The sequence below is a fragment of the Alosa sapidissima genome, chromosome 5 (genome assembly GCF_018492685.1).
Source record: "Alosa sapidissima isolate fAloSap1 chromosome 5, fAloSap1.pri, whole genome shotgun sequence".
Taxonomy (NCBI): domain Eukaryota; kingdom Metazoa; phylum Chordata; class Actinopteri; order Clupeiformes; family Clupeidae; genus Alosa; species Alosa sapidissima.
In genome coordinates, this window is record NC_055961.1 from 21,970,245 (window position 1) to 21,994,048 (window position 23,804).

Consider the following 23,804-nt stretch of genomic DNA (forward strand, 5'->3'; position numbering starts at 1 on the left):
AATCAAGATTGAAAGCCATTATTCTGTGTATCAGTGTTGCGTTAATCCCACACATGTCGTTTGGTCGTCCCTTTTCCATTTATATCACTATACAATCCCATAAAACTGCAAAAAAATCACGGCTTCTAATGCATTTCTATGGAGCCATAAGGTGAAGCTGGCGGACTTTATCTACATGTGCGGAGCTACTGGACTGCCATTGGCTCATCCACGTTCGATGGGCGGGGCTTGCGATAGGTCAATTGGCAGCCAAACAACATTTTCCCACAGAAGAAAATAACAGTGTCTTTGCAATCAGTGGTTCAGAACTATGCACAATGCTTTAGTAATCCTAGGTAGTAACTTTGTAATAAACTGAGGCTGTTACTGACATCATGTGACATCTGTATAATAATACTTACCAAATGTTACTGCCACCACCCCCCAGGCATTCTGTGTCTCCAATGCTTTGTAAGAAAAAGAAAGGGAGGAAAGAAAATATGTATGAAACATGTTGAGGATGAGGAATACTTAGTCCTGACAGGTCAAACAAGGACTTAGGGGTCAGCTGTACTGTGTCGTTGACACTAGACCGCATTTCAATTGAGATTGATAGTGGGTCTGGAAAGGGTTAATTGATTTACGACTTCCAGGGGCATAACTAGCAGTGAAATTGGTACACAACATAACTTAAAAACTTAAATTTGTGCATGAAACTCTCAACAAATCATTTCAGAAGTGCAGAAATCTTGTAAACAAAGGTTTTGAATACACATCTGTATCTGTTTGACCCTGTCGCCATCTGCGCAGACACTGGTTCTTTTGAATGCACTGCTCTATCTGTCATCACATGAAGCCTGCCCTGTGCCAGGTTAGTGATTGTGATTGGCTGCCTGGGTTTTAGGAACATTGAAAATGAGTGTCAATGGCCTCTTGACCAGATGGACCTGCAGAACAAATTCAAATTTGCCAAAGGTTCATATGGGTATTCCCAGGTTACTGTCTCTATCCAGTAACACACTGCTAATTTGAATTGCAAAACAGTAGTTGAATTCAATTACACTATATTGAAGCTAGCAAAGAAAGAGCAAAACAACAGCACTCTGACAGTGGTGGGTATGCTGCTACTTGCATTGCAGCTCCCCCACAATTGCACGACTCTTTGACAGTTGTGTTACTCTTAAACCATCGAATTTCCCATATCCCTTGTAAGGTGTATTTTTTCAAACTCAGACTCATTGGCCTTGGCTCATTTTCTGTGAACATAAAAAATAACTTATGTTCAATGACTGCACACGGTGCACTCCCCCTACACATAAATATTACTTATTTATAAATGTGATCTCACAGGGGTAAATAGCAAATATTAATCATAATTATGTCTATCATTGATAATTGAGTTAAAGTAAACATATGATATGTATTTTTACATAAATGACTATGGCTTTATTGATTTAAAAACCTAATGATGTGGCGGGTCCACCAGACCCGGGAACATTGGCTGAGTAACAACAATATGGATACCTTACAAGGGTTAAATGATAAGCTCCTTGAGCATCATGTTAATTGGCTGGGATAATTTGTGGCTCGGCTCAAACCACTATGTTGATCTCACATTTACAGAGCCAAGAATGTGTACAAAGTCAAACAAACATCTGTTTGTATGAGTGCACAAACACCAGACTTAGAGGACCGCTTGAGGCAGTTTATTGAATTTCACAAAAAGCAAAAAAAAAACACATTCAACACCCTCAACATGATGCCAAAAGGTGTGGTCCTTCTACTGGTTGTTGTCTGATCAATCTAATTGCAAAGACCCATGGGGTAACCCCCTAGAAGCCTATTCACCAGCATCTTGGTATTTCCCTGACTTTACATAGAGACACTTTGCAATGACTCATTGCTCACAATGATGCTACTCATTGTGTTACACAATACGGAGAAACCTGTTTCACACAGTCCACGGCTTTATGAAAATACAGTTTATGGAGTTATACCACTGTATACTGACGGATAATCCTTGCTATGAATTGCTATAGGACTCTATTCTTTGGTCATTTGAAGATAGGCCTATTGAAGATAATGTAGCTGAAAAGAATAGTGCAATGCTAAATTCCTCAGCAAATAAACATGGCAACATAACAATACAAATTGCTGGTTGTTGTTGCTTTTCAACCTTTGTAATGTAAACACGACTTAAAAAAACAAAACAATTAATGCAATTACACAGGAAATACTGGTTCCACTGACCCAGATGCACCACATGTATTCTATCATGCATCATCTAAAAGTGCACACGATTCTAAAACAGATGTTGATCTCTCTCAATAGGGGAGCTATACTGGGCCCAGAACTCGGCTGTTGTTGGTGGTGAGCTCAGACCGTGTGAAGGGAGGAAGTGGTGTAGACGAAACTGAGCTCGTCCTCCTGCTGCCTGGGTGGGAATCAACTTCATAACTGTCACCCTGGTGCAACAGCACTACTTCTCTCTTTGTAAAGTGTGGCGTAGACCTAGACTACAGTCAGACGTCTGATAATGTCTGGCCGGTTGTTGAGCGTCTGTAGCTCCAATGTGTAATGTGCTGATGTGGGATGCACCCAGCATCACCAATACCGACAGACCACTGTCGACTTGTTTGCGGCCAATTCAATATTTGTTTTTGTAAAAACAGGTTAATCTGATTGGCTTGCCTACTTGTTGCATGAAAGCACAACACAATCATCTGATATTCTTGTAAGGGGATTCAATCCTGATAGTTAGCATTTTGCATCTGAAGTTTCTCCTTTTTTTCCCTCAGCCTCATTTTTTTGCCTAACCAAAAGGACTGACAATACCAGTGTCATTGAAAACATATTATCAAACACACTTTTTATCAGAGGTAGATTGTGTACTGTCTTTGGTGAGCAACATTTGTAGGAAAATGGTAAACCAGGTCTGTTGTGAGACCCGCGGTGCAAAGGCAACACAAGGCCACAATCAGCATTCATTGTATTTAGTGCTTTGAAGTCTACCAGGTCATTCCTCACACAACCATTTTAATTGCAAAAAACACCAAAACTCAAATTTACAAAATGTGACACAGGGCTGTTAGATAGGGGACTCAATCACCCTCTTATGAAACTGAGCCAACCACCCTCCTTTGAAACTGGGCCAACTACCCCTTCTATGATACTGTTGTTTTTTGGTAAGACTTTCATAATACATAGCACCACAAAAGTGGGTATGTGTTTTATAATTACACTATTCCTGCAAATCACAGGTGTAAACAAGTAAACTGGGCTCTCCGTTCAGTTTTGGTCCAAGCTGGTAATTACCACAATAGCTCCATCAACTTCTATGACTCACAAAAATGGGATCAAAGTAAGTATGAATATTGACAGCAGCAAAACAATAATCACTATTTGGTCACCAGTTTCTGTGGATACAACACTGAGGATAAACAGATTTTGTTCAGCAGTGTGCAGTGGTATGTACATCTGTGTGCACAGTTCTAGGCCTATGGGGGTACATGTCTCCAAATTCTTTGAGAGACTTCTTGGAGACATACATAACTAAAAGTATTGTACGGTACTCTAACCTGGGGGCTAGGATGATGATAATGGGGAAAGAAACGTGTTTTGAGTCTTGGCTTGTGCCTCCACAGATAGGCCTCAGGAAGGCAGGATCAATGAATTCGCAATAAAAGGCTGATATAGGCTGATAGGCCTAATGAAGGTAGGAGGGCAATTCCGCGCAAAACTGTCACATCCATAATGCCAACACAATGGCATGGTATTTAGTTGGCGTTATGGACGTGACAGTTTTGCATGGAATTGCCCATGATCATTTAACTCCAAATATATCATTTATATGGTTTAGGCCATAGTTCAACTGCCTGGGTGCCTCAGAGCACCTACATTTACATCGTTCGGCAGATATTTTTATCCAAAACGACTTACAGCAATAGAATAACATTTAAGCTACAGAGCTACAACAATAGAATAACATTTAAGCTACAGAGCTACAGCAATACAATTAACATTTAAGCTACAGAGCTAGCGATAGAATAACATTTAAGCTAGCTACAGCAATAGAATAACATTTAAGCTACAGAGCTAGCGATAGAATAACATTTAAGCTACGGAGCTACAGCAATAGAATAACATTTAAGCTACGGAGCTACAGCAATAGAATAACATTTAAGCATTTAACATTTAAGAGCTAGCGATATACTGTAATAACATTTAAGCTACAGAGCTAGCGATAGAATAACATTTAAGCTATAGTGCAGAGGAGACTATACATCTGTCAATACTGAAGGATAGGAGTGCCTACATTAAGTACTAGTCAAGTGTGGTAGGAGAACAAGTGGTAGAAGAGAGAAAAGAAGTAGAGAGGCAGGAGGTAGAGGAGGGAAGAGGGGGAAGCACATGTTAGTGTGTAAGAGCATACATCTTCAGTGTTCAGTGTTTTTACAAACAAGAAAAAAACCTATCTATCTCCCATGACTTGCGGCTTCTTTGAGCATATGAGGAAAAAGAAATCTATGTGCTCACTACAATCACCTGAGAACAATTAGGCAGTATGAATTGACGTTTCTGGCGCACAGCCATACTTTGGCAGGTACAAACATGTAACTGATCTAGATTTTCAGGATTATATTCTTCAAGACCTTGTTTGACCTACCTTGCCACTGTTTGTTTTCAATACTTTATGTGGCAGCCGTGGCCCACTGGTTAGCACTCCGGACTGTTTGTTGTTGGTTGCTGCTGTCCAATATTTAGCTCAATCTCTGATCTTTAGCCTACATCATTAAACGATTAATAATCTACTCATAATTGAGTTATCTGGTTTTGTATTTGGCAGTGAAAATGTTTTAGATTTGTGAACAGAGAATGAATAATGATTTAAATTATATTATTGCATCAATATGAACAGTTGCATAGTTATGAAAATAGGTCAAAAGTTTTTGTTGGATGCAAGGAACTAAAGGTCTGTTCAAGTCCTGTGACCTACCAAAGGCACTGAAGACTAACCTGGAAACTCAACACGGCCATGGGAATTATTATTATTGGTAGATTCGAGAGGACTCTGTACTATGTCAACAGACTTTTTCTTGACTTAAAGCCAGTTACTACTAGGGACAACAATCAGTGAACACCGTCTTTTATTACAAATAAAAATGCTGTAATTCTTCCTGGATAAATTCCTGAATAGGGCTTTTCACATTGCAGTACAGACTTTGTTTACATTATAATGGTATCCCTTATTTCGATTGGCACTATCAAAACGCAACATCACAAACCAGACGGTCTCACAGTTGGATTTTGTTGCCAAAACAGCGCTTGTCTTTCAAACCATACAGGGGGCAATTTGCACAATTAGCCAAGAAACTGCATCCAAGCAAATAAGAAGCCCAGTGGTGAATTAGGCAGCTGCTCATACCTCAAGTTTCTGTCATATCCACAATGTCAGATAATGTCACCATCATTTTTATATTTCTTTTCTTCCTTTTTTCAGGGGTGGGGGGTGCAGGGTGGGGACAGCAACAGGAACTCAGGACCAGCCCAGCACAAGCGGCTAGTAACTTGTGCCAACTCACTTAAAATGATCACATAATGTTCTGTGGTTAGTCATCCTAGCATTCTGCCTCGTGCTAGTAGCCACCACCAGAGCCCACAAATAAACCTGCCGCAAAACCACCCGTGTCTTTCTCACCTTCCTCACCTAAACCTTAGGTAACTTCCCATTTTATGTAAACAGACACACTCTGGCATCACATTCAGCTTGTTTTTTGTCATGTGGGTTTTTTGGGTGACTATCCCTTTAAATTGTTATGGCTCTGTGATTTCAGATTTCATCGTAAATGCCTCAGGTTACCATACTACAGGGCAAAGATTCCCAGCTGTAGGGTGGAAAACAATGTTTTTGTGTGTTTCAGCATGGCAGAAAATGCTCAAATCTGTGAGTGGAGCATATATGTACAATGATTTTGCCATTCTACAAGACTGACTAAATAAAAAACAGACATTCTAACTTTGCTCGGCCCAACTTTAGTATGTCTGTCCTTCATAGATGATGAGTCAAGCCTAAAGAAGCATGCAAAAGCATGCTATAACTTGTTTTCAAAGGAACAGGGTTGGTGTCCTGTAAACTACCTTTCCTATAAATGGCACCATTTCTCCTAAAGGTTGCACTACTGCAACAAGCCTGATGGGGGAGCTTTAGCAGGAAATGTTTTTGAACTTTCTAGCCTGCACCAAGGGATGATGTGGTGGGGGTGGGGGTGCTGGTGAGGTGACCCCCCCATGATTTATGCAGAATGTCGTAAGTGTGTGTGAGTGTGTGTGTGAGCAGGGGGTGGGGGGGTGGGGGGTTAATGGGCTTTTTTATGGCCATTGACTAAGAATGATACAAGGGATTTCTCCCATCAGAAAACGTGTTGCAGTGGTGAATGCTTCATATTCAGGCTTAAACAAGGAATCTGCATGAGAAAACAGTATTGCATTATTCCCACTGGAGGACATCGGAAAGATGGACAGAAATATCAGTCCTGGTCTATTTCAATGAAGATCCATTCCTCACTCAGCGATGCACAGATAAACAAACACTGAACCAGTGGCACTCTGGCCAATTACCATTACAAACCTCCTCAGCCCATCCATAAGCCTCTCAGCAAAGGCTTCTATTGTAATTTCATTAAGCGAGTGAGCTAGACTATGTGCTCAGACATCTTGATATTTCCATATATTGAAGTAGAAATATGGGATTAAGGAGCTGGTGAGAGTAAACTGTCTCTGTCCTGTAATGCATTTTTACCCTGGCTGAGTGCCTGTCTTGTTTAATGTGTCTGACACGTTGAGCTAGCCAAACAATTAAACCAACTGGTTTATCAAGTTAATTTAACAAGTTTGATAGGGTGCAGTGACATGTATTTTGCACTTATCAATGTCATGTATCAATATTTTTAATATCCAAATGTTTCTGTGTGTTTCTGCATCGACAGAAAATGCTCAAATCTGAGACTGGAGCACATGTACAATGATTCTAATAATGTGTCAGGACGAGCCTCACCACCTGCTAACAGACAGGCTGATCTTTGATCCTATCAACAGTGCTGTGTCCATTTACTGTAAATCAGCACTGAGCCTTTTCCTCATTACTTTATGCTACTGCCAGGACTAGTGTTAAGCATAGCCTACATACAGCACCCAAAAGGAAAACATATATTACAATGTTTTCCATCTCAGATATGTCAGGGAATAGAGGCTCTAAAATATTTAAATACATCATGCAAACACAATTAATGCAATACATTATTATTATTGTTGTTGTTGTTGTTGTTGCTGTTGGAGTGAAAACTAAACATTAAAGTCATTGAAGTGCTTAATATTTAAATAAAATGCTAAATCTTTATGGACATAGCATGGCTTCAATTGAAAGCCATAAAGTATGGTTATCTCAGTTGAACCCTGCCTGAGCAGATTGCTCCCACAGTTTCACATGCCTGTAACCGTCTCCGAGAACTTAGCCATTTCCCGTAAATCACACCGGTTCTCCAATGGGGTGCAATTTCTGCAGGGACCTGAGGGGGGCGCTTTTTATTTTAGTAAAAGACAGTGGAGACAGAACCATCTGGTTGCGGTCACAGCACTAAAGTGTCTATGAACATCCGACACATACCTTAACATTATACTTTTTTAAAAAAGTACAAATACTGACATAGAAGTAGTGAGTATTCGGACACAAGATTTCAACAAGATCAACAAGATTTACAACCTAATAAATAAACCCGGTTCTCAATTTTGCTACTTAAGGGATTCAGGTTGTCGTCACTGTTATATCCTCCTTTTGTCTAATATAGTCTAATACATCAGTCATCAGTCCTGGCTCTGGGCCATGTTTACATTTCCGGTTACTCCTGCTATTCAGGCGCTGCAATGTGTGCGAGATAACTGCAGAAGCAGTAGACATATGGGACCGGACTGCAGCATGGCAGGGAAAACTGTATAACAACAAACAGGCCAAAGTTTGTGAACGACTAAAGTCAGCTTGACTATTCTCACCACACAGGACATATAAAAAAAGGCACCTCCAGACTCAGCCAAACAACAACAGAAACACTCACACACACTTACGACATTCTGCATAAATCATTGTTTGTGCACGAGACAAAACCTGTGGACGAGTTCAAATGTCAAATTTTGAAAGCTTTATTTTCCCTACTTGCACAGCTGTGAGTGTAATATATAGCCTATGGTCATCAATTTTCTTATTGAGGTCAACAGGCAGTTGAGCTGGTTACCTTTTGCACGCAGAGTCACATACTTGAGAATCTCTTACATAAAGATATCCTCCAAAGACATATTCCAAAGTCTTGACTGCCAGCCACCAAAATCTATGCTGATAAGACCCAGAGGAATGGCTGATGGTGATCAACAACAACAATTGTAGGAACTCAGTGTGGCGCCAAAACACTTGAAAAGGTTATAAATAGTTGTTAATATCCTCTAAATAACCTTCTTTAAAAAGATTTTCATCAATATATCATCTTGTTGTGAGGCATTTACCTTTAAAACACTTTAAGACTTGTAGCTATTACAAGAACACAGATGGCATGTCTGCTGAGCTGAAGTAACTAGAAAGGCTGCTACTGACACCGTGTGGTGTTCAGAAGAATTACATTCTCCCTGCTCAAAATGAACCAACCAACACCAACAATGAGGGGTAATCATTCCTTTTTGTTGGTCGATCTTCCCTCCCAACCTTTCTTTCTTCCTTTCCTACATCCAAGACCCTCTCCCTCTAATAAAGGTGTGAAGGAAATGGGGAAAGAATGCCATAAAGATGGGGAATCAAGGACTATGAAAAATGAGATGTGCATTAAGCTTATAATTCTACAGACTACATTACGACAAGCCAAAGGTCAACTCCAAGTATGATTCAAAATACCAATGAATAACGCCTCACTACAAAATTTGGAAAGCAAAGATTTGTTTTACTCTTTTCCCCCTCCAACATTCCACATCTCTGCACGAAACAGTAATTATCACCTTACAGACACAATAGAAGATAATGTTAGGCTATTTGTAATACTATTTGAGCCCAACAGCCATGTTTGTTGAAGAGCCATTCCCATTTCAAGAGCCAGAACTGTTATTTTGAGGACACACAGAGATCGGACAGGAAGAGTACTGTGAAGAGCCGATAGTGAGGAGGAAGTCTTAAAATAAACTAACAGAGCTAGGTTACTAGGCCCGGGCCAGCCATAGGATTAGTATTTCACTCAAGGACAGAGCTAGCTGGATGAACAAAGGCAACACCAAAGGTTAAATGGACGTTTTTGACTTGGCTAACGCTATCTAAAATGCACTAGTGGACTACAGTATCATTTTTATGACATTCCTGATCATTCTTCCTCCAAATTATAATATTTGAGTAAAGGAGATGGTATACATTTTTACAGTATATAAGTTTCTCATTAAATTAAATGTTTTAGCTTAACCTACACATATGCTGTGAAATATGGTTACCATCCTTTCCTTTGACTTTATAGACCCTTTCAACAATAAAAACAAAAACAATGCTTGAACGTTCTATTTGGTTCCCAATCTACTTCCTCTGCAGTAAGATAACATATGGAATGTTAAAACGGAAGTCTTGTGGGGCCAACTATGATGCTGATAATGGAACTCTCTTGAAAGGGTCCATTGAGATGCCCCCTGTGGTATTTAAAACCTCCCTCTGTGGGAATCATTAGTGAGAAATTTGTTTGTTGTAAGGTATCTGATGGTGCTGACCCCAGGGGGATACCAACACAAACATGGTTTAGGGGTTTTTTTTGTAGTAAATATTCTTATTTCTGCTAAATACCAGCTGATTAGATGATCACAGGTAGGGTGGCATCTTGTGATTTGGATGTGTGTTAAGGATAAGAACTGGCTTCACCTACAGATGTGTGGGATTGTTACTTGACAGTCTCCCGTTATCGTGAAGAAAGCTGCAGTCTCACACCAGCTGTCTTGGAGTAATCTTGACCCAAAGACTTCAACATAAAATACCAAAAAGTTTTTCTTTTGTATCTTAAAGATTGTCAAGGTTAATTTTTGGATCTGCTACACTGCATAGCAGGGTTGTGCAAAATTCAAATTGCAATTATGTTTCCTGTTTGCTACCTCAATTGAAATGCAAGTCAAATTCAAGAATTGAATTGGATTAAGAGCCAGTTTCAATTCCATTCTGGAACTTTGCACAACCCTGCTGCATAGTAACTTTTCACAATATAGCTGACTATAAGCTGCAGAAATCAAACTGAAACTCTCAGACAACAAAGGCATGTAATATTTCTACACTGGAACAGCAGAGTCATATAGACGTATTTCATGTAGGTCATTTTTTGGGGTTGGTGGGTGCATTGATGTGGCTACACTGACACACCAAGCGTACGGTAATGTTGCTTGGTTGATTCTGACATGTGGCATGTGAACATGTTTGATGACAATAGGGGTTATTATTGTCCAATGTTTATAACAATCCCAGTGGTATTAAATTGTTCCTATAGAGTGTTGATGAGTGTACATATTGTGAATGTGGATAATACAGTGTGATTTTTTAATGTTAAAAGTTGCAATTGGTGAATAAACTATTTTGAGAGGTGGATATTCTCTAACAAGAGGTGGATAAACTATGTTTACTTGTGTTTAGCCTCCATTACACCCCTGCTTGTAAAGCCTACCAACTGTTAATTCTCTCTGTGTGTGTACTTGACTCTTGGAAACAATGTAACAATATTCTAGCCAATCAACATGTTACTTCAGAAGTTTGGAAGAATTTGATTGACTGTTTGACTGGCAAATATTAAAAAAAAATGACAGAATTGTGGACTGTGCCTTCCCCTCAGAAAATGATTCAGATGTTGAGGTTTTGTGAGGTTTTTTAAGAACTCAAGAGTCTTTTACCGATGGAAAATAATTCCTTTGTCAAGTCACTTTGCTATTTTAAGGATACAAAATAATATCCTTGTCTTTGTTGGTGCAATGTTTTTAAATGTAATTAAATGTAGCCTATATTGATTTGTAGCAAAAGCATAGCCTGAGCTACACAGCTCGACATAATGTGCATTTTCACCTAAGATATAGCATGGCAGTACACATTGAAATCTTTTTTTTTCTCCTTGAGCTGCATGCAACGTTGCATGGTATTATATAGGCCTAGCCCTAGACCTAGCCTAAATACTTTCGTTTTCACATTCTCTAACTGCCCATGGGCTATTTAAAAACCTAAGAATTTCACAAAATGAGGGACAGTAACACAATCTAGACGTGTCGTGGGTTGTTTATAACAACCTGGACAAGAAAGAAACAGTAGTCTAATTACAAAGCGAAAACTCCAATATTTTCTGATTAAATCCCCCTGCTGGCATATGATCCGCCGCTAACTGTTTTCTTACAAACAACATCGTTTATTCAGTAGCCTAGGCTATCTCTTCCATTACAAATATATTTCGCGCTTACCTTGAAGACAAACTTCATATTCCACATGATAGACCTACTGCACATATTTTATATCCAACATTGTACGTAAATGTTCTGCATTGAACCCGATACACAAGGACTGTTTTGGATAACTTGGTTTTACTTTCACTTAGCTTTTTTTTCACAGGGCTTTTCGGTTCGTTTGAACTTATGGGAGGAGTCACAGGAAAGCAATCTTATCTTATACGTGGTGAAGGAATGCATGGCTAGAAAACATAAACAAAGAGTTGTAGTTTAGTATATTTTGACCCTTTTGATTAGCCTATTTATTTATTCGTGACCAACGCTTCGGTCAGAAAGTTGCCTATTATATAATATATATATATAGGCTAAAGAGTTTGGCTCCAAAATGCTATAGCCTATCCACCATTTTAATGAATTTACATTTACATTTAGCCTAAATCATTTTTTTATTTTGTTTTCCAAGTAGGTCTAATTTCAGTAGAAATGTAATTGGATATTCACAACTGCAATTTGATTGATATTACCTGAAATACACAATTAAATAGCATAGTCATGACTTTTTAATGTTTTTAAAAACGGAGATATAGCATTTTGGAACCAAACACTTCATATATTATATTATTGAATTTATTATTGAATTATTCAATGTCACTAGCCTTCTATTCTTAACAATCAAGACCTCAAGCACAGAAGGTGACTATTTGGAGCATCTATGAGGTTTTCATGCCTTCCACATACCACCATCAGATGGAGCCATTGGCCCCAACCTGCTGCTTCAAAGACATTTTTTAATGTCTCTTTAGTCCTTGAAATCAGATGTTTCTGAGTTTTAGCCTCTTCCTCTGCTTGTCACTCTGTCTTGAATCCTCCCGAGCTGTGAGCATGGGCAGATTATGAGCCACTACGCCCCTGGGCACAGACATGAAAAGAGCCCTGGCCCCTGCCCGCCTAAGCTAGTGAGTCCGGGGGCATCCTCTCCCGTGTAAGACAGTTTTGAAACATAACCCCTTAAATGATGACTAAATGATGGCTTACAAGTGGAGTGTGGAGGACATGTAGATGTCCACCAAGGACCAAACGGGCCTGTGGCCCCCTCGGCGCCACCATACGCCAGACTGGACACCATGCTGCTGAGTTGTAGAACTCAGTCCTGTAGCCTTTGCACTGATCTTTGGCTTTCTTTTTCGCCAGAGTGAACAATCAGATGGTCTCATAGACGATGGAAGGAGCTGTTGACAACCCATACGTCAATTTTATTTCCTTTTCACAGTAATTAAATTAAATGTTGTACTATAGCTTAAATCTGACTGAAGATGCCATCATTTTGTGGTGGACCATTTATTTCTCAGGAATGAAGAAAATAGAACATTATTGGGCCAGGGAGATAGATATAGCCTATAGATGTAGGCCTAATATTCTCAAGCTGAGGCATCATAGATGCCCACTCTTCCATAGCATAAAGCATATTCAGGGTTCCCATATCTTATTTCAAAGAAAGAAACAGAAATTTCACTTTTGTGTGAACTTCAGGTAAAAAATGAAAAGTAAATAACTTATTTCTTTCAAAAAAATGACCTGCTGGTAGGGAGAACATTTTGGTCATGTGGTATGAGCATTTCTAGGGCTTACTCCCCAGGTCACCATCTCACTCTCACACACACACACACACACACACACACACACACAGGCCACCTATATCCAGCAGCTACTAATATGCCAGTCATTAGTTGAAACTGAAAAGGTGTCTGTTCATCTTCAAAAGAAGCTGGTTTTCAAAGTTGCCAGAATTCAGTGCCCGGGTAGCCTGACGAGCCAGACCCACATTAAAATGTAATTTGCTGCTGCTAGGGTGCGTCTAGATTTCTAGGCTAGTGCCTGGGAGTTTCAGGCATTTCAACATTTCAGCTCTTATATCCTGTAGTTTTGATTAGTACCATGGTTCAACAAATGTGTAAAGGTTATATAATAGTTCACTTCAACTGAGAAGTTAACAAAAAATATTCCACTATTCCACAAGTTAACAAAAAACAGAAAGAAAGAAAGAAAGCCTTTGAAATGTAGCCTATCCCACGCTTCCACAAAGAGGCATATTGAACTAATGTTTAGGCTACATGTTTTTTGCATGGGTAGGCTATATTGTTGTTTGGTGATTTAGCCTACTCCTTTACTACACCCTCTTCTGAGCAAACAAGGCATATAGGTTTATCATGTAGGGTAATTGCTCTTTCTTACATTAAATAATTTTATTATAATAAGGTTGTAAAGGTCTTGGGAGAGCTTTTTGCTTTTATCCATCATGAAATGTTTCTTGTGTGACACCTTGGTAATGAAAAACCTTTTTATAGCCCATCAATATACTAACCAAGCTTATATTAATTTGCACAGATAGAAAGGATAACTACTCTCTAACTACTTACAGATTCCAGCTTGCCCCTTCCCTTTCCTTGCCTTAGTGCTTTTTCTTAGCTTGTTCAATACTTTTTCCCTGTGTTATTCCACTTCATTACACATGACTCTACTTAGGAGTTGTTTGGATTTTTTATGTGTGGATTACCTGAGTTATTACTAATGTCTGGTGAAAATGTTGTACCCCCGTATTCCACTTTTCAAGGGCCCTCTCCTCCATTGGGGCCCTATACTTCCCACTCTCCCCCCCAGTTCGACGCCCTTTAATCTGCTGAACCTTCTGCTCGTTTCCAAATATAAAAAAAAAACTCTCTGCAACTCAACATTGGCCTGCCTGCCTCAGCTGCCTGTGAGGGGCTTTTCAGTTGTGCTGGATTACTGTTCACTGCAAAGCGACGCAAGGATGAATGCAACTAACTTTGAAAATCAACTACTGCTCAAACTTAAAGGAACCGTATGTAAGAAATGTATTTCAATTAATCATAAAATAGCCCTGATATGTCACTAAACATTAAGAAATCATGTTCATTTCAAATACTTATATTACTGACAACAGTAGTCCGGCCAGGATATTGTCATTTAAAAAGTTGCAGCCCTCAACTGATGTTGATGTTGCGTTTTGTCATGTTATGTCATGTTTTGGCCTGATGCGCCACCCTCCACCTAACTACTAATCACAAAGTCAGTAGTGTTTCGGCATCCGAGTTGGCAACCTCGAGTCAAGGGGGAGGGGGAGGGGGAGGGGATACACCGCTCTACAGTAATTTGAAAGTGATTGCAGTACCGGTCTTGGCCACAATCTTACATATGGTTCCTTTAAAGGAGAACTCCGGTGATTTTTCACATAGATCTCCATTTCTCAACGTCACTGAGTACTGTCGGTATGAACAAAACTGAAACAAGGTTTTACCTAGCTCGAGTTGCTGCAGCTACAGTGCTACACAGTGGGAGCATGAACATGGCTGCCTTAGCTGCTGGCTGCAGCAACTCGAGCTAGGACCAAAGTCCTTTTCAGGCAAGTACCTCCACTCGGCGGCCATATTGCAACACTTTTTGGGCACTTATCGTGCATCTATTTCGGCAGAAATGCGTGTGCGTAAGGCTTCACGACACCAATCTTGCTCCAGCAGCTAGATCACAACAGATGATTGGCACGATGTCTTCACAGCACACCACATGATAGGCTCAATGTATTTTACAACACACCACATGATTGGCTCAATGTATTCACATGTCAATGTTTTGCCGCGGAAGGGTTGTGATATTTGTAGACAACTGACTAACCCCATGCATTACTATGGAGGATTTTTTGAGTGCTGTATCTTCTCATTAGAAAGTCTTTGGTAAAACTGGTTGTTCTGGTACCCCCCCCCCCCCCCCCCAAAAAAAAGTAACTAAGTAACTTTTACTTAAAGTACATTTTAAATGAACTACTTTTTACTTTTACTTAAGTACATTTTCAGATCGGTATTTTAACTTGTACTTGAGTAATATTTCATCAAGGTATTGGTACTTTTACTTGAGTACAATATTTTCGTACTTTTTCCACCTCTGAAGTTCACATACATTATTACCATTCGCCGGATGCATGTAGGCCTATACAGGAGTGACGAGCAGCTTGGGCCAGGGAACTCACGGTTCAGGTAGTAAGGACGAAGAAGTTCAACATCGGCAGTGCAGAGTTTATCTAGGCTGATTTATGGTTCTACGTCGAATCGATGGCGTACCCCCTGACGTAGACCCAGTAGCCGGTGTTTCAAGAAGTCTACTGTGGGGAGTACGTCGTCGATTTTGAAACTAGCACTTTGCCACAAAGCAGTAGGCTAGCCTACTTTGTGGGCAGTTGTGGTAAAGTTTGGTTTTTAACATAGGCCTAACACACACACACACACACACCACACCATACCTCCCAAACACATACCCACACACCAACCCCCCCCTCCCATACACCATTTCATCAGCCCCCACCCAAACACATAACATACCCCCTTCCCACACCACCAACACCCCCCCCCCCCCCCGACCACACACCACATTTTATACCCCCCCCCTTACTTATAATTCCTTTTATGACTACATGACAAACTACTTGAACCGTGCCACTTGCCGACTATACCACCACTCACTCTAAACCAGTGGTCCCCAAACTAAGGCCCGCGGGCCAGATACGGCCCGCCACCTCATTTTGGGTGGCCCCCCAAAACATGTCCGTGGTATATAGCAACCGGCCCGCACGGGAGTACGACATCGTCAAACTATAACCTCCGCAATTTCCCCCATTCATTCTCTATGGCGAGTCTTAACAGTACACATGTAATACTCTTTTTGTCCACTGGTGGTTGTTTTGGCGCTGTTTCGCGTTTGCCATCAAAAATGGAATGAAATGTAGGCCTATCCTGACTGCATCAGTGCTCAAAGTATTCTAAAAGTTTATCAATGAATTGTTAATAACTAACTAACTTATATTCAAGTCATTTTTCTGGGACTTTCTGGGATAATTATTTTTATTTGTTCAAATGTTGAATGGTGGTCATTTCAGACCACTTCAGTACTTCATAAAATTCTCATAGTTTGAGAACTTTACATTTTCAGAGTTCAGAGTTCACACATTTTTAATGAAATATACTTTTGGGACTGCCTGCTAATACTTTTGGGAATGCAAAAGTCTTTTTATTAGTATTATTTAATTTGAGTTACATTTTACACTGATATGGCCTGATGGCAATATAAACACAGCTAACAATGGTATTAAATTGCAAAAGCCTATAGATTAAATGTAATGGAATATTCAACTAAGGTAGACTGCTGTTGTTCATAGCACTAAGCTATTTATGATATGCTCCGAGTCTCTGGCCCTCTCTTACAGCCAGGCATAGTAAGCTGGCCCTCGGAAGAAAAAGTTTGGGGACCACTGCTCTAAACCTAACCCATGGAACAGTTGGCAAGTGGCACAGCATGGGACAGTAGCATAAGACAGTAGGCGAATGGCTCAAGAGTAAGACAGTAGGCTAATAGGAGACAGCAGGCGAGTGACATAAGAATGTGGGAACAACAGTAAGGGGTTTTTGCTCCTACTGACACAAAAAGGCGTGGTCCGTGCTAGGTCATTCAGCCATGACAAGCCTGTCCTGCTGCAAGGATTGCGTCACAGATGGTTCCTGATTTAATATATTGTTTTTTTCCCCCCACAGTGACAGTGCTGATGGTGATCGGATTCATCTTCATGCTCTGTAAGTTTTTTTTGTTGTTTGCATTTGTAATCTAAAGAAATTTCTAGAGAGAAAATTCTAAAGAAATGTCAGTGGAATGCATGCGGCTTGTTCATAGCCTTTTCAGTGCAAAACTTTTATTAATTAACAGCAAAATAGAAGTAAAATTGTGATAAAGAAGACTAGTCTCAGGCAAAAGTGTAGGATAGCCTACTGCTATTACCTCTTTACTCAAGTAGCCTATTTTCAAGCAATTTCACAGTGGGAGTGATACATTTCCAAAGTCGGAATGAATCAATGATGGCATTTTTGCTTAAGTTGTGGTGCGTTCCCGTCATCTAAAATCTGACTTGTCTTGTGAGAGGGTGTGAGACTATAGCCTAGTGTTTCAAAAGTCTTTTCCAAATCTTCTGATATATGGGCAACGCAAGTTACCCAGTGCTGAAATGTGCTCAACGTATTAAAGTACAATGTATTGTGATTGGGTTAACTGTGCTGTAATGTAAAGCAGGAGAACTACACTGGTTAACATGCCAAATGAGGGTTCACCCTCTTTTATTCAGCCCAGATGAAAATAAAGCAACACAAAAAAAAACTTCCAACTAATTTCAATAATCAATGATTAACTCAGAATAGAAAATGAAACAAAATATTTGTCATAGACAAAAATCAATGAATAACTCAGAATGGTCAAATCAGTTGTGCCAATAGTGCTCAATAAAGTGCTGCGTCTATGTGCTCTTAATAGCTCCCCCTGGTATAGACTAATGAGCCATGTTCAAATGCAGGGCTTTCAAGTGTTGCAAAGTTAACCCTCTTTTACTCCACTGTTATTGTCCCCTTCATTTAGGTTGAAATCAGCCTTGATGTTGGGAAAGTTTGCAGTGAGATAAAATAAAAAATAATTGATAACTCCTCAAATGCATTAACACAGACGTAACAATCCTGTTTTTTTTTTTTAATGTAAGGAGTAGGAAGCACAGATATCTTGGTCATAATGTAGGGGAGTAACTGTAGGCTACAACGTTTCCAGAAAATAGATACTCAAGTAAATACAGAGTAGGCTAGTAAGTTTCAGCCCTACCTGAAAGCGCTACTTAAAGGATAATTCCGGTATTTAGCACTTCAAGTCCCATTTCTGATATATTTGTATTTTGTAAAATCCCATTGATTTCTGTTGGAAGACTCATTGCTCCTTGATATCACTGCGCTACCGGAAATGGAAAGGAGACCTTCTTTTACTGTCTATGCTTCAGACTCAAATATTGAGCGGAAGTTTATACACGGTTGTGAGGTATCTGAAAAAATAGTTCCACAATAGCAAATAACACGGATTGAAATCATACATTGTGCTGATATATTTGTATTAATAACAAGCAACATTGAATAGATTAATACAGTGTAATGTTTATGAATTGCACAGTGTTAAACTAAATCTGTGAAAGATAGTATGAAAGAAAGAAAAATACATCTATGAAATAGGCTATTAATCACTGTGGAGTATGACATTTTGAAACTGTTTAGGTCTACTGTTATCAAACATGTTTTTATTTTTATGAGGTAGACCATGTTGTGACGTGGTCCACTTTACCACAATCGTAGAATTCATAGTTTAACCACTGATTACACCTCTGTATTCCATTGCAGTGCCCATTATGGTGGTCAGCTCTGATACCCCCATAAGAGCTGTGATGGGTGGCATTACAACATTAACAGCTATGACGGCCTGTATGGGGGAAAGAAAGTGGACTGTCAAGAAGGGTGCCGAGTACCGCCATGTAAGCACTTGCAAAGAGGAGACATGCTCTGTGGAACCGCGCTTTCGGAACCGAGCCGAGCAACGGGGGACTAATCTCACCATCAGCCCAGTGCTGTTTGATGATGACGGCTTCTACATTTACTCTTGTGATGGCAAGGAGACCGCCTGGATTCCCTTACATCTTGAGTGTAAGCATGATACTGTTTATATTGCTACTACAAATTCTTAAAAATAAGGAAAGTAAAAATAAGGAAAAAACAATTAACAAAAATGAATATTTTCCTTGTAAAACCTGACATTTATATTGGTAACGTTTACATTTAGTCATTTAGCTGAAGCTTTTATCAAAAGTGACTTACAAAAAGGGAACAATGGAGGTACATGTTAGACATGTTGTTAGAGCAGCAATTCGCCTTATTCACCTGGCGGCCAGAACGAGGCTACATCATACACTTGCCATTACACCTCAGTGCAGCAGATGGTGGTAATGCAGTCAGTTTGCAAACTGCCAAAAAAAAACGCTCACCGAAAAAGAAGAAGGGTTCGCTGGCCTGTTTTTCTTTTTCTTCAGTGAGTTTTTTTAGCAGTTTGCAAACGGAGTGCATTACCTCCACCATCTTGCAGTGGACTTAGATGTAATGGCAAGTGTACCCTGTAGCCTCGCTCTGGCCGCCGGGTGAATAAGGCGAATAGGTAGGCCTACTACTCGCATTGAATGAAGTGCCAGTTGAAGCGAAGTTAAGTCAAGGGAAGAAGACAGAGGGATAGTCAGAATAGAGAAGAGGGTCAAAAGTCAAAGACAGCTTTATTGTCAATTTCACCACATGAATAAGACATACAGAATAATATAAAAAATCTTTATCTCTATCTCACGGTGAAAGAAATAAAGTGCACAACAGATAAAGAAATTTCAAAACGACAGTAAAATAAGCAAATATATATACTTTACAAAAAACAGCAGAAAACTTCTTGTGGCAGCAGTCAGAGTTCAGGGTTCAGAGTCCAGCGTTGGGAGTGTTTATAAGTTTTTCCCAATGGGCTTTCCAGTTGTAGTCAGTGCAGCTCCCACCCCACACAGTGATGCAACTGGTCAGGATGCTCTCAGTGGTGCCTTGGTAGAATGTCCACATGATGGGTGGGGGGCTCTCGCTGTCTTGAGTTTGTGGAGGAAGTAGAGGCGCTGCTGGGCTTTCTTCTTTCTTTCTGTCACTGATGTGTTTTTGGTCCAGGAGAGGTCCTCACTGATGGATGTACACCCTCAGGAATTCGGTGCTGCTCACTCTCTCCACAGCAGCACCATTGATGATCAGTGGTGGGTGTTGGGTGCGGCCTCTCTGGAAGTCAACAACAATCTCCTTGGTCTTGTTGACATTCAGAAGGAGGTTGTTGTCTCTGCACCACTTGGCCAGGCTGACCTCTGGCATCATACTTGGAGATGAGACCCACCACAGTTGTGTCATCCACAAACTTCACCATGTGATTGGTGCTGCAGGTTGGTGTGCAGTCATGAATCAGCAGGGTGAAAAATACACAGCCTTGGAGGGCCCCTGTGTTCAGTGTGATGCTGCTCGAGGTGTTATTGCCGACTCATACTGCTTGTGGCCTTTCACTGAGGAAGTCCAGCAGCCTGTTGCATAGCAAGGAGTTGAGCCTCAGGTGGTCCAGTTTGCAGCTGAGGTGTTTTGGGATTATGGTGTTGAATGCTGAACTGAAGTCTGTGAACAGCATTCTCACATACGAGCCTTTTGTGTCCAGGTGTGTAAGGGCTGGGTGGAAAACAAAGCAGGTCTGGTTGGCTCGGAATGCAAACTGGTAGGGGTCCAGGGTTGGGTGGAGGATGGATTTGATGTGTCACATGACTAGCCATTCAAATCACTTCATGATGATGGGGGGGTCAGTGTCACAAGGCAATAGTCATTAAAGCAGGATGGAGTGAATTTCTTCGGCACGGGTATGATGGTGGTGGCCTTGAAGCACAATGGAACAACAGCCTGTCTCAGAGAAGTGTTAAAGACATCCATGAAGACATCCTTAAGCTCCTCTGCACAGTCCTTCAGCACACGACCAGGAATGTGTTCTTGACCTGGTGCCTTGCGGGTGTTGATACTGGAGTGTCCCCTTCACTCTTGCAGCACACAAGCACAGAGCCTGGTCATGGGGAGGGGGTGGGGTGACCAGGCTCTTCTGTGGATGTGTGTTGTTTTGTGTGTCAAACCGTGCAAAGAAACTGTTGAGGTTGTTGAGCAGAGAGAGGTTGCTGTCACAGATCCGTGGCGTGGTCATGGTCAGTGCTAGATTAAGCATGTCCAGTTGTTAGTTGTGCAAGGAGAGGAGGGTCTTCAGGAGGTTTTTGAAGACAGAGAGGGTTGTATCTGCTCTGATAACAGACTGTCTCTTCAATTACTTGCATGTGTATGTTTTTACAGCTTGTACAAGCACTGCTGTCATTGCTGCTGGTGGTGATCTCTCCATGAGCCTGTGTAGCCTGGATCAGGTGAAATTGAACTTCACCCCAAGGGGCAGTTCAGCAGCAGAGACGGTGTTCATCATGGACAACGGACAAGTGTTCGTTCGTTCACAAGCCTCAAGAGGCATGACACTGTCTGTGCAGAACAACACTGCTGTGCTCTCTGGTGTGCTGGAAGGAGGACTAGTCACAGGCACAGACAGCAAGACTGACAAGAAGCTCTTTGAAGTGATCGTCACCATTACTGGATCTAGTATGTTTCTTTTATCACATTGTTGGTGTGTTTTATCTTTGCTTTTATAATTACTATGCAAGAAGCTAAGAAGTGAGTTGGTGTTAATTCCGTACACTATACCTTTTTACAGTTGATCAAGGCACTTGGAGTGGCAGTAAGTTGAATGCTTATTAATATTGGAAGTTACTGTCAGTACTGTCTGACAGTGATGTATAGACTCAGACTGCAACAGTCTTTGACCGTGACTACACAGATTATGTGTTACTGGTGTACAGATCTAAACTGCTACTGAATTATCTGTAATGTTTATCCTTTTGCATTACTAAAGAGTTGAAACTTGAAGTCTCATGTCAATGACTCCAGTCTCTCAAGAAAAAGAAAATAAATGAGAGTTTAGAAACTGTCCATACATTGTGCTGTACAACTCTATGTAATAATCTACAAATCACGTAAACCCATATTTAGTAGCAAAATGAACATAGACAACATCAAATGTTGAAACTCAAATTGTTCTATGTTATAAAAAATATGTTCATTTTGAATTTGATGCTAGCAACATGTCTCAGAAAGGTTGGGACAGAGGCAGTGTTGTTTAATGCTAAACACTATATATAGAAGTAAACACTATAGACCCTTTCAACAAGGTAAACAAAAACAATGCTTGAACATTATATTTGGGCCCCAATCTACTTCCTCTGCATTAAGATAACATATGGAATGTTAAAAAGGAAGTCTTGTGGGGCCAACTATGATGCTGATAATGGAACTCTCTTGAAAGGGTCCATAAGAACATCTCACAACTTATTAGGTTAACTGGAACCAACTGGATATAAAATGAGCATTCCGTAGAGTCTCTCAGATGTCAGGATTCAGAGGTATTCACCACTGTGGACAAATAATGCAATGACAGTGAACAAAGATGCATATTACAAAGCATGATTATCACACAGCATACCTGTGCTTTTTGACTGATGGGGCCCATTCAGATTAGAATGAAGACAAACCTGTTAGCAATTTTAATTTGCTCTGCAGGTCCGTTTGAAAAGGAGCCCATTGATGCCCGTTTCCAAATCACCAAAAAAACCCGGGATCCAATCACAATCGCTTATCAGCATGGGGTGGGATTGACATGATAAAAGATAGAGCAGTGCATTCAACACAATGGCTGTACTGATGGCGACAGGGTTAAACATATGGACGTGTATTTTCTTTGGAATTGAGTAAACAACTGCATTTAAAACCATGTTTCCAAGAAAGACTAGACATACACTGCTTCTCTTCTGAAGCAATTTGGTAAGTGAGTTGAATGAACCGGTTTAAATTTCATTTCACTGCTGGAAGTTATCAGTCAATGAAGTCTTTCCAGACCCATCTCAATTTAGATTTGAGAAATGGCATGGTGTTAACCAGGCTAAATTCAGATATCAGGGGTGAATAACATAACCCGTGTTATTTGACCTATTCAGATATCAGGGGTGAAAAACATAGTAGCGATTTCACATAATCTTGTTCTTCAGGGCCCCCTAAGCCCTTGGGCCCCTGGGTCTGGTAGACCCGTTCAGTAATCCAGCCCTGCTGTGAGTACCGTACATCTTGTGTTGTTCCTAAGTCCAGGTTACTAAACGATTTTGTCTCATCCTCTACTGATTCCTGCTTTTCTTCTGTGTACTTTAGACTTAATTGTCTCAATTGAGCTGACTTCTGAGCAATGTTAGCAGAACATGGGTGTAGGCCTAGCCTGACGTAGCCATACTTAATTCTAGTCTAGAATTTGAGTCTGATACTGCTCCATTGGGATGTGATTATGGTTTCAATCGTTACAGAGGTTCTTCTCCACAAATGCCTTCTTCTTCTCCACAAATGCCTTAACATTGTTTTCTGGTTATTGCGCTGTCAATATCCTGTACAACAGACATGATAACGAAATCTTAATGTCTTCCTTTTAGCAACAGCGTTTTTCTTAGGAAGAACCGGGAAGAATGAAACAATTTTTAATTAAATGTCACTTCCAAAGACATCATACCATACTGAAAGCTAATAGTTTGTCTCAAGTAACCTACATCTGTCCTCTGTCAAACACAGTTGCATTTTCACCTCTGAAGAAAATCGTTCAGGAGTTCTGGTCCGAACCGTGACTCCGAACAGCTCTGGTTCGGGCATAGTTTGCTCCACAACAAGTCCAGACCAAACTTCTGGACCTCAAATTTTGTGGGTGGGGCTAAGTTCAGCTGGCTTCCAGGCTAGTATAATTAGGAGCACCCGTGGAACATC

At 40.4% G+C, this 23,804-nt stretch overlaps 2 protein-coding genes across 3 annotated transcripts in view; one reads left to right on the forward strand and one right to left on the reverse strand.

Moving 5' to 3' along the window:
• Positions 1–11,595, reverse strand: part of acsl6 (acyl-CoA synthetase long chain family member 6) — a 70,255-nt gene extending 58,660 nt beyond the window's left edge. For both annotated transcript variants that reach the window (XM_042091091.1, XM_042091087.1), the window contains exons 1-2: positions 11,473–11,595; positions 402–446 (exon numbers count right to left, since the gene is read on the reverse strand). The gene's annotated coding sequence lies outside the window, so the exon portion shown is untranslated. The remainder of the gene's footprint in view (positions 1–401; positions 447–11,472) is intronic.
• A 5,448-nt stretch (positions 11,596–17,043) lies between these two features.
• Positions 17,044–21,825, forward strand: LOC121709746. The gene is made up of 4 exons (XM_042093352.1): positions 17,044–17,093; positions 18,720–19,019; positions 21,258–21,551; positions 21,809–21,825. Exons 1-4 carry the CDS (start codon positions 17,066–17,068, stop codon positions 21,823–21,825), a joined length of 639 nt encoding a protein of 212 aa, XP_041949286.1. The 5' UTR covers positions 17,044–17,065.
• The last annotated feature ends 1,979 nt before the right edge of the window (positions 21,826–23,804 follow it).

What these genes read in the sequence shown, in the direction of transcription:
- LOC121709746 (XM_042093352.1), top strand. Translation starts at nt 17,066, where the DNA reads ATGGTGATCGGATTCATCTTCATGCTCT. An exon ending in CGGATTCATCTTCATGCTCT is followed by an intron (nt 17,094 to 18,719) that starts GTAAGTTTTTTT and finishes ATTCCATTGCAG; the next exon opens with TGCCCATTATGGTGGTCAGC. An exon ending in GATTCCCTTACATCTTGAGT is followed by an intron (nt 19,020 to 21,257) that starts GTAAGCATGATA and finishes ATGTTTTTACAG; the next exon opens with CTTGTACAAGCACTGCTGTC.